Consider the following 16,510-nt stretch of genomic DNA (forward strand, 5'->3'; position numbering starts at 1 on the left):
GCGGTGTGAGACTGGTATAGATCGATTGGAAATGACGAGACGGTTCAAATGGAACCAGTGGTGCGTCGATCGTCGGCCAGACGGCGGAGATCGCCGCCGGGGACGAAAACAGGGTCGGGATGAACAATACATGCTCGAATTGGAATTTTCAAATTTTTTCTGATTTTTCTCTCTTTAAACCCCCTATTTATACTATTTTCCAAAAATACCCAAAACACTTCTTGATTTGTAACTTTTTCATATGAACTCCGATTAGGCGTGCCACATGTGCACCAATTCATATCGACGAGCCCTACAATTCTCGTGAAGGAAGTTTTCTCGAAAAACCTACGCATCGAAAAGTCAACTTGTAGAGTCGTTACACTTAGTACGACTCTCGATCCGAGTAAGAAGATAACAAGTAAAATCATAGGGAATTGTAAAAGATTCGGGGCGTATCAACTTAAGTAATTTTGCATAACTTTGGATGTATACTATGTGCCATTATCTGATCTCAGAGTGCAAATGGTAGAAGCAAAGTGATTTTTGACAAGCTTATGAAAATCTTGAAAGCATTTATGCACTTCGTTCTTATTATGTTTCATGAGATAAACTAAGGTTGTTCTAGTGTGATCATCTATGAATGTCACAAAAAAATCGATAACCATCAAAAGAAACCACTCTAGTAGGTCCCCAAACATCTGAGTGAATTAATTCAAAAGGCTAAGAAGCTCTAGACATAGAACTTGAAAAAAGCAATCTTGTATATTTAGACTTGTGACATGTCTCACATTCATAAAAATGCTTACAAAAACTTGAAAATAGAAATGACATAACATGACTTGAAGGATGCAAGACGCAAATGCCACAAATGTTGAGAAGAAGATGCCTCTGCAACAAGACTCTGAGGGAGACGCAAAGAAGATGAAATGTAGTAAAGGCTACTAAGATAAAAACTTTCACCAATCCTCTTCCCTGAAACTCGATCTTGAAAAACAATGTTAAATGTTGAGAAAATTACAAGGCAATCTAAAGAATGAGTGATTCTTCCTATATAAAAAAGTTTAAATGGAAATGAAGGAACAAACATGATATTTGAATGAATATGACTTGAGAACAACTTAAGTTTCTCTTTTCCCAAATTTTCACTCCAACTTAAGTCTCCTTCTCATGTCCCATTCTCCAAATTTACAGATTCTCTAAAAAAAATTGCTGAATGGCAATCATAAATGTTTTATCACTCCCAATGTCTCCCACCATTTTTCTGTCAATCTCAATAATTTGGAAGATGGAGACATTATTGATCTGAGTATATATATTCTCTCTCTTCAAAATTCCTATTAGATTGAAATTATATTATTATGATAATAAATTAGGATGTTAATTTTATATTATAATAATAAATAGTGAATTTGTAAAATATAGAAGTTGTTGGAATTTGACAATATTTTTTTTTTGAGATTTTATAATTTACTTTTCTATAATAGAGAAATTATAAAGAAACCGATGTAAATGCCCTAATAAAGCCTATTGACACCAATGATATTTTGAGAGAATTTAATAGGTAACTACTAAATAGCAAGTTCTTTGTACCAATTCCTTTAGAGACTAAATACAATGGACTATTATTAGCAAAATCACGACTTGAGATTAAAGATCTCGTTTAGTTTGTTGTGAGTAATACCTTGAACTTGAACATTCCAAGATGGAGCAAACAAGTCTCGCATCTCAAAAAGAAATAATAAAAAAGTAGCCAATAATATCCTAGTCATAAATAAAAGAAGCAAGTTAAATATTAAAATAAGCATCACAAAAAACCGGGAACGACCTCCTCCTCCCATTCGCCCATTCTCTCAGCTCACCTATAAAACCTGGACTGAGCTCTTCTTCGTCTCCTTCTTCTTTCTTCTTCGAACAGATAGAGAGAGTTTGTGTGTGTGTGTGAATGGCGAAGAACGACGCGTCCTTGCCGGAATCGGTGGACGTGTTCCTGAAGCGGTGCGAGCAATCGGGAGATGCGGCGTACGGCGCTCTGAGATCAGTGCTGGAGCGCCTCGAGGATCCGAAAACCCGAAGCCGTGCTCGGATCTTCCTCTCCGACCTCCAGAAGCGATTCCCTACCAAGGAAGACTGCGATCACTGCTTCCGCACTTATCATTTTCAGATTGAGGACATCTTCTTCGATCAGTATGAAGGTCTCTCTCTCTCTCTCTCTCTCTCTGTTTTTGGTTTTGATTTTGATTTGATCGCTCTCATTTCCTTTTTTGTTGTTTTCGTGCTTTGAATTTCTTTGACGTTTGGTAATCGATGTACAATTTGCGTGTGCATTACTGTTCTTGTCACCTTCTCAGTGTAGCCAATCATGTGTGTTAGTTTTGATTCCCAACAAACTAGGAAATAATCACTTTATTAGTAGCCAATTATCGCGTTAAGTTTTTTGTTTTTATTCTCAAACAAACTCACTTTTGGCTAGCCAGCACTGATTTTCGGTTTGCTGAACTTGGACATGTTTGTGTATGTGGATATTAATTGAGCATATGCACAGTTTTGTATATGAGGGGATAGCAAATGATTTTTTCCGGTTTTCTTTCTGGTAATTTCATGCTTTTGTTATCAATCGAATGCCTGGTTGCCTGTATTTGTGAAGATTACAGATTGCCGCACTGCTACTGAATGATACGACCAACTATTTATGAATTAGATGGTCTGACGCTGTTCTTGGGCAATTGCAGGTTACCAGGGAAGGAAGAAACTAACAATGATGGTTATCCCTAGCATTTTTGTTCCAGAAGATTGGTCCTTTACTTTTTTTGAAGGACTAAATAGACATCCGGACTCTATTTTTAAGGACAAGACACTTGCTGAGCTTGGTTGTGGAAATGGTTGGATATCCATTGCCATTGCTGAGAAGTGGTTGCCATCAAAGGTAGGCTCTGTTGTTTTCTTTGTCTTTCTTTACCGATTGTGATATCTACCCGTTCGAGTGATGGAATAAGCTCCTTTTTGCAGGTGTATGGTCTTGATATCAATCCTAGGGCAGTCAAGATGTCATGGATAAATTTGTATCTGAATGCGTTGGACGAGAAAGGTCAGCCCATCTATGATGCGGAGAAAAAAACCTTGCTCGACAGGGTTGAGTTTCATGAATCAGATCTCCTATCTTATTGCCGAGAGAATGATATTCAATTAGAACGAATTGTTGGTTGCATCCCCCAGGTATTGTCAACAATTACAGACAAAAGGGAGTGACTGGGATAAATCTTTTGCCTGAATTGGCTTAGGATATTACATGTGATAGGCATCTGAAGATACATATTATAGTTATCCTTTGTGGCTTTTGCAGATTCTTAACCCAAATCCAGATGCAATGTCTAAGATGATAACCGAGAATGCAAGTGAGGAATTTCTACATTCATTGAGCAATTATTGCGCACTTCAGGTCAGTACATATACTTGATACCATTTTTTTATGTACTATTACTAGAAGCATCCAGTGCTACATAGATATTATAGGGTTAACTGCTTGGTTTCATTTCAGGTAAGAGACAAACAAAAAGCAGTTTTTACCTTTTACAATCTGCTTGTCAGTGATATGTGCTATTCCTTTCTGATTACTGCTTCAGAGTGATGCTATTCAAGTTATGTCACATTATCTTTTCTATGTAGGGTTTTCTTGAAGATCAGTTTGGCTTAGGTCTAATTGCTAGGGCAGTGGAAGAAGGAATAGCTGTCATTAAACCTATGGGGATAATGATATTCAATATGGGGGGTCGGCCAGGACAAGCTGTTTGTAAACGCTTGTTTGAACGCCGAGGCTTTCAGGTTAACAAGCTGTGGCAGACTAAAATTCTACAGGCAAGTATACCCATCTTTGTTTGAGTAATTTGATTTTCTACAAAGTTGAGCTTTTGATGAAATGCATTTTACAGGCTGCAGATACAGATATATCAGCATTAGTTGAGATAGAAAAGAATAGTCCACACCGTTTTGAGTTCTTCATGGGGCTTTCTGGAGATCAGCCTATCTGTGCTCGAACAGCATGGGCATATGGAAATGCTGGTGGCAGAATCTCACATGCCTTATCAGTTTATAGCTGTCAACTTCGCCAACCAAATCAGGTATGCACCTCATTCTTAGGGCTTTTCAGAATGGATCTTTATCTTCACATATGTGATGTTCATTACACTTCTAGACAAAAATTAACAAGCCACTGCTTAATTACACTGGCAGGTCAAGACAATTTTTGAGTTTCTTAAGATTGGCTTCCACGACATCAGCAGTTCTTTAGATTTATCATTTGAAGATGATTCTGTGGCGGATGAAAAGATTTCCTTCCTAGCGTATCTTTCCAGTGTTCTGAAAGGGAGTTCTTTCTGCAAGTATGAGCCACCAGCTGGAAACAAACAGTTTCGTAACCTCATTGCTGGTTTTCTGAAAACGTATCACCGTGTTCCACTCAATACTGATGTAAGATAGGATGCATGCTTTCTTTTGGATATTTTCCCTTTTTGGGTATTTTATTCAGTTAATTAGCAACAGTTGCGTGTCTCATCTGTCTATTCTCTCTCTTTCACTGTCTCTTTCTTTCTCTTGGTCTTCAAGTCCATTGTTTTTGGAAGACCAGTCGTCTCCTGATTCTTGATTTTTTCTCTTGTTTTATTTTTCAGATACATTTTCTCCTATAGTCTAAACTAGTATCTCACTTTTTTCAAGAACATCATGTGAAACAATTTACGGTTATTGTCTTTTGAATTTATTCCTGACTTGTTAACTAATCTAATTAAAGTAAATTGAGGAGTTTAAGGAGTTAGGTGGAGATATTACTACACATAGCTGTCTAGGCTTTCATCCTTGTTGACCATGACTGTACTTGGGAATTCCAAGTGTCTTACATAATTATTTTTATCATGTCGTTATTTGCAATGTGGTGAAGCCAAGAGTGAATTTTGGTGGAAATTGAAACCATAGTCTTTTTTGTTGGCATAACCATAGTATATATGCGTCATGTTCATGCTTTTTCCTGCACTTTAAACTGCATTTCTGACTATCTCATTTTGTTCGTTGTACAAGAATGTTGTTGTCTTTCCTTCAAGGGCTGTAGCAATAGAAAATGCCCTTCACTTGTTCTCACCTCGTCTCGCAATTGTTGATGAACACCTTACACGCCACCTTCCAAGGAAATGGTTAACATCTTTAGCAGTTGAGGTAAATTATATGTTATGTTGCTGTACTTTCAATATATATTTATCTCAATTTCCTTGTTACTTGGTATTATTTACCAAAATTTGGCTCGTTCATCCTCAAGACAGGATATACTGTGAATCTAGAAGTATTTGCTAGACAACGTAGCATGGTTTGTGGTATAATGATTACTGTTGAGTGGAATAATTAAAAGTTTCCGAACGCTGGAAGTGGTAGATCTAATTCATGTGAGATTTTGGGATTTCTGAAAGTCAAATGAGCTTCAAGGGTAAAAATTTTGTGTTAGAAGAGGGCATGGATACATGAAAAGGAAAGCAAGATCCCAACTTTCAATTTTTTTAGTTTTCAACATCAAAATTTTTATGAAGTGGCTTCCGGTCTATGGGTAATGGGTGTCATAGTTCCACTTATTGTTTCCTTTGGTTAGTGGTACACTATGATGCACGAGTACGGGTACGGGATACAGATACGGCATGACATGGGATACGTTTTTTTTCTAAAATGTAGTGTTTTGGATACGTTTTGTAAAATAATATTTAATATATATATATAATATATATATAAATTCTAAAATTTGATCAAACAAGCAATTAAAACACCTAAATTCTATCAATTTATGTTTATGAATTAAATACTTAATAAGTTCAAGCAAAATAGAAGATACAACAATAGAATGGGCTATTAGACTCTCCACCTAATTGTAATTAGTAGTTTAGTACTATAGTTATTCTGAGTTTTTAACGTGGCAATGACAATTATACCCCAAAACGTATCCAAAATGTATTTTTACCGTATCTGGTGAGTTGACTATACAGTACATATTGTGGGTGCGTATTTTCAGCCAAAGATGCGTAAATGTAGCGTATCCATCCCGTATCCGTATCCGATACGGGTATGATACGTGCATTCAATTTTTCACACATATCCGTGCATCACAGGTGGTACATTTGTCTTAACTCTGTGTACTTCTGAACTGTAGTGTGCTGGAACTGATGATCCTGCAGAGGATGGAATTACAGTTATTGAAGCGCCTCGACAGTCTGATTTGATGATAGAGCTTATCCGGAAGTTGAAGCCACAGGTTGTGGTTACTGGGATAGCCGATTATGAGTCTGTTACTAGTTCAGCCTTCGTACACCTTTTAGATATTACAAGAGAAATTGGATCTCGTCTTTTCTTAGACATATCTGATCACTTTGAGCTATCCAGCCTTCCTAGTTCCAATGGAGTCCTAAAATATATAGGAGGGACTGTTCTGCCATCCCATGCCGCAATTATATGTGGCCTAGTGAAAAACAAGGTATATTCTTCTTGTACCATTTCATTCAGAAAATCCACAATCTAGCTAGCCATACCAATAGATTTTTATGTGTCTAATTTAATCAAAACTATACAATAGCTTGTAAGGGAATATTTTCTCATGAATTGAAGTTGAACACTCTTTCCAGGTTTATTCAGATCTCGAAGTAGCTTTTGTAATTTCTGAGGAGGACAATATTTTCAAGGCCTTGTCAAAGACTGTTGAGCTATTAGAAGGGAATACAGCACCAATTAGTCAATGCTATTATGGTTGTCTTTTTCATGAACTTTTAGCTTTTCAACTTGCTGATAGACACCCACCTCCACAGGTATGCTGGTCCCTTTTTATGTGGAATAATTGCATGATTTGTTTACATTTTTAATTTCTAAGAATGTACTAATATACAATGTATGAGATCCTAAATTTTTTGAAGATATATATGTGCTGGTTGGATGAATAAGGTGATTCAGCCTATCTGTTGGAAAACTAACTTTTCTGTTATTGATAAGGGACATGGAATGTTTGATGTTGTTTAGCATGCACTTTGTGCTATAGTCAGATATAGAGTACTTATGACCGTAGCATAATGTATACCCAATGTTTAGCCAGACAACATCTGAAATTTCTAACCACATACTCATGAAATTTAAAGTCAATTTCAGCAATGTCTGTTTAATGTTTACAGTTTTTCCCTGAGAGAATTTTCAAATCTGTTTCCTGTTTATCTAATGATTGCTATAAGAACTTCAACATGCTTTTTTTGTTCATGGATTTGCTTTATCCTATTGTTTTCATGTATATTCATCAGAGGGAATGCACATCAGTTGAATCAGCAGAGATGATTGGTTTTGCTAGTTCAGCAAACTTGGTCCTTAATAATGCGGAGTTGGCAATTAATGAGGCTGAAAACTCATCCCTGATTCATATGGATGTGGATCAAAGCTTCTTATGTGTTCCATCAGCTGTCAATGCTGCAATTTTCGAAAGCTTTGCCAGACAGAACATATCGGAGTCAGAAATAGATGTCACCAGCAGCATTAAGGAGTTCATAAAGAGCAATTATGGATACCCACTCGATAGCAACACCGAATTTATATTTGCTGACAGCTCACTTGCTCTGTTCAACAAGTTGGTTCTTTGTTGTATACAAGAAGGGGGGACATTGTGCTTTCCTTCTGGCTCAAATGGAAACTATGTCTCTGCTGCAAAATTTTTGAAAGCGAACATTGTAAATATACCTACGAAGATTGAAGAAGCCTTTAAACTGACAGACACGGGTCTCTCTGGAGTCCTAGAAACTGTGCATAAACCATGGGTATACATTTCTGGACCAACAGTTAACCCAACTGGTACGCTATACAGCAACAAAGAGATTAGAAGTTTACTGTTTACCTGTGCCAATTATGGGGCTAGGGTTATGATTGACACTTCATTCTCGGGTTTGGAATTTGACTCTGAGGGTTGGGGTGGCTGGAATCTGGTGGAAAGTTTGTCAAAGATATATTCTTCTAGCAAACCATCTTTTTGTGTCTCTCTGCTTGGGGGATTGTCTTTGAAAATGCTGAGTGGAGGGCTCAAATTTGGGTTTCTGGTTCTGACCCAGTCAGATGTGGTGGAAACATTTTATAGCTTTCCAGGATTAAGCAAACCTCATAACACTGTTAAATATGCTGTTAAGAAGCTACTGGGTCTAAGAGAGCAGAAATCAGGAGATCTTTGGGATGCCATTGCAGAACAGATAAGAAATTTGAAGTGTCGATCCAAGCGCTTGAAGGAGGTGATCTCTCTCCCTCATTTTTTTTTATTTTTTATTTTTCTTCACCTATCACTATACATCTATCTTTATATATTCTGAATGAAAGCTATTCTCAAGCTATTATGTAAGATACCGAAGGCCAGAAACCATGGAATCCGGTTTCAAATCGATTTATATATATGGTGCACGATATTCGTTTGATTTACATTACCAATCTACTTTTGTCAGACACTAGAGAATAATGGATGGGATGTGCTTGAATCCTTTGGTGGTGTTTCCATGGTGGCCAAGCCCTCATCTTATATAAATAAGACTGTCAAGGTCCAGCATGAAAATGGAACACTGCATGAAGTTAAGCTTGATGACTCTAATATCAGGGAGGTTGTGCACAAGGCTACTGGCTTATGCATCAATAGTGGCTCCTGGACTGGAATTCCTGGCTATTGTCGTTTCACAATTGCTCTTGAAGAAAGTGAGTTTGAGCGGGCATTGGATTGCATTGTTCAATTTAAGAAGGCCATCAGTAACTGAACGTGTGTATCAGTCTCGCCTAGAATCTGATTCATTTCAGTCATAACTTGATTGAGCTGGTCCGTCAGCGTTCAAAAGTAGTCACAAGTATGGCCTGAATTTGTTGTTTTCCCCTACGGTGTACCGATCAAAGCACTCTTTTCTCTTTATTGATTGAGCTTGAGAGCTCCAGGTATTTATCTTATTTATGGCACATGAAATATCCTCACTCAACAACATATACTTGTAGTTGAGTGGTATGGGTTTAGCATCTCATCTTTGATGGAGTTTGCTCTTGTGTTTTCTGATTCGCCAAATTTTCGCAGTAGATCGGGTTATCTATGACTATAAATCACCTTCAGGGATCAGCAAATTGCAAATGTCTCTTTTTGTTCTTTTGGTCAGGCCACTGGTTATTGACTTTGAACAAAGTTTCTTGATCATTGTCATTACAGGCATTTTGTGATTTTTTTTAAATAATTTTTTTCCAAGATGCTAATCTTAAAAAGAACTGTCTTGTGCTGAAGTAGCAGCAAAAGCTGCGATTTGCCAAGGCTGGGATGGGCAATGCATTGTAAACTCCATCAACTCCTCAAGCTTGCATCATTAGCAGCCGATCTCTTTGAATTCCAGACACTCCTTGCATTCCTGCCACTCCCTAAAGCAAGAACAACAATTCCCCAAAGATAACACCACAGCAGCATGATTCAAACCTGTGCAGCAATGGGATTGATGTGAATCACCGACCTTGTATAACCAACATTCAAAGGCGCATTAGGCTCTTCACTTGCCTCAAACAGCACACAATGACGAGCAAGAGAAGGCAGGATATTCATACAGGCTCTCTCATCATGGACCTTTCTTTTTCTATGTTAGAAGAAAAACAATTGAAGTTTTCCAAAAACTTTAACTCAGTGGGAATGAAAGCGGCACATAATAAGAGGATGTCGCAAGAACATACCGGTATCCCTCAACTCCTTCAACTAAGTGGAAAAGCTAGAATTGCATTCGCCTCCACTGCCAGAAACAATAGAAAAATCAAACCTTCATTCCAGACCCCTGTTGCAGTCACCAAATCACTGACCTCAAGGGTGCAAAGGGAAGCTCAGCCTCCCAAAACGACTGCTATATGATTTTCTTTGATTTGGTTGGAAGAAAATAACTGTTGATTTTTTGTTCTTGGTATGAAATAGAGGGCGAGGGAGATGGTGATGGCAGCTACTATGCCGCCGCTAATACATCATATCCCCATTATTCCATCAAGCTATATCAAGATTACATCAGTATACAGAAATATACCAGTAGAAAGATTGATGGCAATTACTAAGCAAAACCAAGAATCGACTAAATTTTCTGAAAAGCAAACAGATAGATTAATAACAAAAAGATGAGTCTCAATATACAGTTCATTAGCAACTGACCTAGTCTGTCTCAGAGTTCATTTTGCGAAACATGTTTGTCCAAAAATGCCTTGGCTAGATTACTGAAGCTGACACTTGCTGCTTCAGCAGCAGCATATCTCTTCATGATGTCAACCACTTCTGGCTTCACAATCTCTTTCTTACTGGATTTGTTGCAGAGATAATAAAGTGATCCAATTGCATAGTTCACGGTGTTTTTAACAGGGCTTGATAGACATTAAATAACAAGGGGTATCCCACCACACTGAGTGACAATTGCTCCATTGGCCGGATCAGGACAACAATTGCAGATTCCGCCTGCTCCAAATTCCACAAGCTTCTCATTTGGTTCTGTAATGCAGTCCAGAAAAAGTTCTACCACGTTGAGCTGGCGCAAATAGGTATAATTGTAAGGATCATAAGCGAAGTTTGCAAGATTAGCAACAATCTTCTCTTTTGATTCTTCACTGGTTGTACTCTGAAATTGAGTCACTACTTCCTGAAGGTACTGCAGCCTTGAAGTACCATATCTCCCAGTTCTCTCTTCTTGCCTCCTATCATTGGTAAACATCTGTTGAAATGGTGAACCTTGCTGACCCTTTGCTCAGTAAAGTCCTTGCTTAGTCACCTCAATCTGCTTGTCCATTGCCCAAAACACATTAATTTGGTTACGCAATATGAAACAGCTCTTCAGTCTAGTCAAATGATCTATGCCAAAGTAAATTCTTTTTCAAATTAAAAACATCAAAAGAATAGAATCAACTACGCAAGATACAACTCAATTCCAATGAAGAGATAACTAAACTGTAACTCAATTTTGTTGTTGTTCACACTAGTACCTAAGTGTAAGACCTTCAATACAATCCAGTATGGCGCATGTTGGCTAATCATCTAAGGCTACTGGGGTCAACTTTTTTTTAAGTAGTTATTTCTGTGCATAATGTCCGAAACAAGATAAACCAAAACATGTATTGAGTTTGTCACATAGAATTTGCCAATAATATGATTAATTGAAAACCAGAAATTGAAATATAAAAACGGGTCAAAAAACCTGGAAGTATATTTACAGATTAGAACACTGTAAGTTAAAATACATGCAACGGTTGCACCAGATCATCAATTATGATTTAATAGTATCTAATTATTTATATATGATGAAACTACATGTACAACTGCATGCAAGAAAATGAATAGAACAAGACATCATTAACTAAGTTTGAATCTTTAACACATGATTAAATGTACTTATGATTTTGGACAGCAGAGGGACCTGGCAGCAAGAAGGGAATGCCTAGTGATATGAGACCAGCTATTCGCTGGGATAAGCAGCAGCTACGAGGTATTCAGTTATAGATCCAAAATCCTTCCCGACAAGGAAAGCCTGGTCAATTATCAAAGCTAGGTTAGAGATGATGTATGAATATAATCAATTTCAAGTTCTTGTATAATGTATACCAATAATTGCATAGCTGATGCAGTTAAAAACACTGCCACTAAATCTAGTCACCAAATATCATCATCAACGGTTTGAGATATAGCTAGCAAATAATGTTGTTTATCATGAGTGGGATACATCATGTTAGGTTAATATTAACCTAGTAATGTTTGTCTTATTCTTATTCTTATTCTTTATATTTTTGTATATTTATTTATTTCTTATTACGTTTCCTACTCATACTAGGAAAATGTGCAAATGATCAGAAATACGTCAAAAATAGTGGATTTAGCGCACATTATGGATTCGGGTGAAAGTTTCAAGCCAAAAAAGCAAATGTGGAGATTTCACAAGAAAACAAAAGTCAACACCGAAAAATGCCGGTTAAACTCCGGTGATGTGAATGTGGTTGTCGGAAATGGTGGTGGTTAAAGTCAATAAGTCAATGATGCATATTGGTGAATTATGAATTGTAAATTTTAATTTACAATTTAAATTCAAAATAGAAGAAGACAAATGAATGAGACAATTTCAAGAACAAGATCCACAATTTGTGCTCTATGAATTGGGGATTTAAATTTAAAATAGAAGAAGACAAATGAAGGGGACCATTTCAAGAACAAGATCCACAATTTGTGTTTCCACATTTGTCCACCATATCTAGTCATTCATCCCCTTACATCTCCACCATTCATTTGTGACCTTAAGGCCTTTAAATACCCTCATTCTTTCCAAATTCGTGCATTCTCATTCATCACACTAAAACTCCATCAAAACTTCATATTTTCCATAGTTTTAACATAGTTTTCTTAAGCCTAAGTCATAGATATCAAGTTGTGCAAAGAAAAGTGTAAAGTGTCTTGAGTTTTCACAAAAAAACTAAAGATCATTTACACCCTTGATCAATCACAAACTTGTTTTATAAATTTGGGTCACTTCACTCTCTTCATCCTCTACTCATACTCTTTCTCAACCCTTATTCTTTGTTCCTAGATTGTGTGGATAAAATATGGTGTTCATGGAGTTCTTCTTTTGTTAGAACCCATTAATACCATACTTAGAAGCATTTTCTCTTTAGAGGTACGGTTTGGTATCATTTATATCAAACCCTTGGTAATCTCTTCTCTCTTTACTCTACTTCTCTTTTGATGTATTTCATTTTTAAGGGTTGTTGTATTTAATGGGTTGTGAGTAGTTGGATTTGAGGCTAGGGCATGTGCTAATGAATTCATTTTACTTTTAATTGATGTTGATGCATGTTGAATCTATGGGCTTCTACACTTAAAATGCTTACTAAATGTGTTGCTAGTTTTGTCACCTAGAAACATGTTTAGGTAATTAATGAATCAGAACTTGAACTTGAAACTTCTTGAATCCGTGAGCATGGGTAGCCTTTAGGTGGTGGCTTATTGTTTCTTACGGGAAATATTAAGTTGCTTGAATTTCTTACCTTGAACTTAATGCTTGTGCCATGAGTGTAAATACTCTAAGGGGGTGTTATGCTTGTGGTACATAGCCCACTTGTATTATAAGGTAATATAATTGAGACTAAGGTTTTGTGATTTAATTTGACTCCAAAAGACTTTGTTAAATTGCATGATTAGTTGGTTTCTTGGTAGCTTCACCAAAGCACTAGGGGGGAGTTTGTCAAACATGTTATGCATTAATCTTGAGTTACATTTGTGCATGAGTAAGGCTAGGTGCAATGCCTAAGTCTCTATTCCTCTTTTGATTCTATCTTTACATTTACATTTCCTTGTTGTTTTTGTGCAATAATTAGTTTGCTTAGCTTAATTCTAAAATCAACCAAGTCGATTCACTACCACTTGTTAATACCATCTTCATGATTCTTAGCTTCCAAAAAGCTAATGTTGTGAACTTGTAAAAAGTTAGAATGCATGTTTTTCTTGCGGAAATCTAGTTAGAGTTGAGTTTTGGGTACGATACTCTACACTTTCCTTTACTAAAACTTGACCTCCTATACTTGGGAGTATGTAGTTTCACACATAAATACACATAATCATACTTAAGTGATTCAACCAACACATGAGTTCCTATTTATTAGTACCTGCAGATCGATCGATCATTTTAGAGTTGTAATTAGGTACAGTAATTAATATCAATTATATGTTAGCTTCTAGCACTCAATCTATCATAAGACATATTTAGAGTTCTTCACTTGACGTCAAGCTTAATGAGCTAAATATTCATCAATAGTGGAGCCTTGTTGGTGAATATCATTGTGGGATGAGACTCATATAAATCAACATGTGATAAGGAGTTCGATCTGGTTGACCCTCGACAACAAATATAAAACAAAGAATTTATCTACTAACACATATATTAGTAAAATTATTACCTTGTCAATGGCCAAAGCATCTAAAACTCCGATAACCTCATCTACAAGGTCCTTGAAAGTCGCTTTTTCGGGCTCAGATGGCAGCTCAGTCAGTCCATATCCCCTGCAATCATATGCAATCGCTCGATAGCCATTGTTGGCCACAGCAGTCATTTGGTGCCTCCATTAGTACCATATTTCTGGAAATCCATGCAGGAAAACCACCGCCTTTGGACCTGCATCCGAAATTAGTAACTACATGTCATTACTTATAATTTATCCATTGCAATCAGGCCGGCCATGGGGTGTGCCATTTGTGCAATAGCACAATTTTGCCACAAAAAAAAATTCTTTAAGCTTATTTATAATAAAAAAGAATCACTTATTACTAAGTCAATTGATAGTTCGGTTGGCTAAGGAGTATGTTTTTCAAACTATGTGATTAGAGTTCAAATCACCTTATTGACCCTCTTTTCCCTTGATATTTTTATCTCTTATCTATATAAAAAAAACTCTCTCGACTTCTAATATAGTTTTTGATTATGAGAGTTTAATAGATGACTTTGCATTTAAGGTCCTCTCGACTTCTAATACAGTCTTTTTGTAAACGGAGTTTAATATATTATGAGAGTTTAATAGACTCGAATTTGTTTTGTTTTTCATCTCTTATTTCCGCGATTTCAACACTCAAAAGATCTCATATCTACAAAAAAAACCCTCTCAACTTTTAATACAGTACCTTCTCATCAATCAAGTTTTTAGACAGAGTTTAATAAATGACTTTGTAAACAGAGGATATGAGAATACCTTTTTTTTGTGAAGATTTAGTGTATTATTTGTTTGTTTGTTTTTTTCCTATGTATTAGGGCAGAAATGCCTCAATAGTAAGCCGCATCGGGCCTCACAAAACGACGGACCGGCCCTGATTGCAATGAGTGGAAAAACACTCAAAAAAGATGGGATATTTGGAAAATATATATGTACTTACCACTTCCAATTTCAGCTATATGAAGCTTTAGTCCTCCTACTTCCACAAACTTGTGCTCGATCCATAGACAGTTTAAGAATAGGAATGAAGAAAAGCAGATGGAATATTTGCCGTAGAGCAGTTGCTTCCTCAATTAATAGAAATCTCCTAATTTTATAGAGTTCTAAAAATAATTTTGTCCTTTCATTATATTGAAGTATTCTGAAAGAATATGCTGAGATCATGGAAGCTACTCCTCAGTCTGCACCCTTGGGTGTACTCTATGGAGCATCAAGTAATCCAAACCTTATAATGTACAAATGGAAACTTTAATAAGTACCATATCTGAAGTCACATCAGAAAATATTCAAAACAACAACAAAAGACAATTTATGATGAACGAGACTGCTCAACGATGTATTTAGTATCTTTCTCAAATAATTGGTGAGAGCTTATTATTTTAGTACACAGTTGGGTGGATTATAGAGTGAATAATATGGTAACTAATTAAAGTATTCTTTTGTTCCTTTTCGTTTTTTTTTTAAGCCGGCTAAGATTATTTAGTACACTGGTGTGTATTTGGGGACAAGATTAAAGTATGGAATCCAAGGTGAAGGCTCTTTTATTTAGTCAATTTAAATCGGAGAGGAAGTGAATTAATATTCCACCTTGAAGGCATCAGTTCCATACCATAACATTGCAGGATATGAAACTTGAAGAGGAAAAAGAAAAGACAGATTCAGGATGAGTACAAAGCCATTAAATGAATCCACAAAGCTGTTTCTATTTCTATCTACATAGCTGCTGGCATGGTGATAGTCTAGGTAGATTTTTAATCTGAAATGCAATATTTGACTGTGGCTAACAATATTTCAGATTGAAAGTCCGAGTAAATGGATATACCAATTAAACGATCTGCACATTGTTATATGTTCTTAAATGTGATTTGGGAATCAGACATTTCATATCAGTCGCATAGAGTCGGAGACAAATACATTGGAGGGAGTGTATAGAGGAATCATGAAAAAGAAGGGCACTTAGCTGTGGACAATCTTAAGGAATCTTCAAAGTATGCTAGACATTAACAATTGTATCAGCATTACCTACCAAACCATAGCATGAAAAATTCATCATGCTTATATCAGCACAATATACTCTAAACCATAATTATCATAAACAATCATTTGATCGCTTAGGTACATTGTTAACACTTGAATCACACCAGACCGAGCTTCTCATGAGGATAAGGTACTAAGTTTTGTAGTGTGTGAGCTTACTGCTGACAAAAAGCTCATTAACAGTGCTCATCACGCATATTCTGATATGGATATATAATGCTTGAAATGAAATCAGTGAAAGAAGAAAAGTTAAATTGCTTGATAGAGTTAAGCTGCTATATAAATCTGTCCTTTCGGTAGATAATTTATTGTTCTTACATAAAGTTGCAACTTCTCGAGGGCATTTATGGTTGGAAAGTTGAATGAATTCGAAAGCAGGAGAACATGGTGAGTACTTAATCTAACAAATTGATGTTTAGATATAATGATATATTGGAGGATAATATCCGAAAACATTATTTACTTCACGATCAAGCATCATAAAGGTGACTCCAAATTGCAAAAA

The 16,510-nt window shown here is 36.3% G+C and overlaps 3 protein-coding genes across 3 annotated transcripts; 1 reads left to right on the top strand and 2 right to left on the bottom strand.

Moving 5' to 3' along the window:
* The first annotated feature begins 1,809 nt into the window (after positions 1-1,809).
* Positions 1,810-9,301, top strand: LOC126793344 (methionine S-methyltransferase). The gene is made up of 12 exons (XM_050519837.1): positions 1,810-2,174; positions 2,712-2,905; positions 2,989-3,195; positions 3,323-3,418; positions 3,646-3,834; positions 3,909-4,097; positions 4,210-4,446; positions 5,050-5,184; positions 6,161-6,481; positions 6,630-6,809; positions 7,290-8,258; positions 8,466-9,301. Exons 1-12 carry the CDS (start codon positions 1,925-1,927, stop codon positions 8,766-8,768), a joined length of 3,270 nt encoding a protein of 1,089 aa, XP_050375794.1. The 5' UTR covers positions 1,810-1,924; the 3' UTR covers positions 8,769-9,301.
* An 814-nt stretch (positions 9,302-10,115) lies between these two features.
* On the bottom strand, positions 10,116-10,992 carry LOC126795205 (uncharacterized). Its single transcript, XM_050522052.1, is given in 1 exon segment — positions 10,116-10,992. A coding segment is annotated over 1 exon segment (540 nt). The 5' UTR covers positions 10,719-10,992; the 3' UTR covers positions 10,116-10,178.
* Positions 10,993-11,382: 390 nt separating this feature from the next.
* On the bottom strand, positions 11,383-16,195 carry LOC126795635 (uncharacterized). Its single transcript, XM_050522438.1, is given in 6 exon segments — positions 11,383-11,465; positions 11,468-11,528; positions 13,942-14,156; positions 14,909-14,963; positions 15,228-15,232; positions 16,165-16,195. Coding segments are annotated over 6 exon segments (450 nt in total).
* Between the last annotated feature and the right edge of the window lie 315 nt (positions 16,196-16,510).

The sequence above is a fragment of the Argentina anserina genome, chromosome 5 (genome assembly GCF_933775445.1).
Source record: "Argentina anserina chromosome 5, drPotAnse1.1, whole genome shotgun sequence".
Taxonomy (NCBI): domain Eukaryota; kingdom Viridiplantae; phylum Streptophyta; class Magnoliopsida; order Rosales; family Rosaceae; genus Argentina; species Argentina anserina.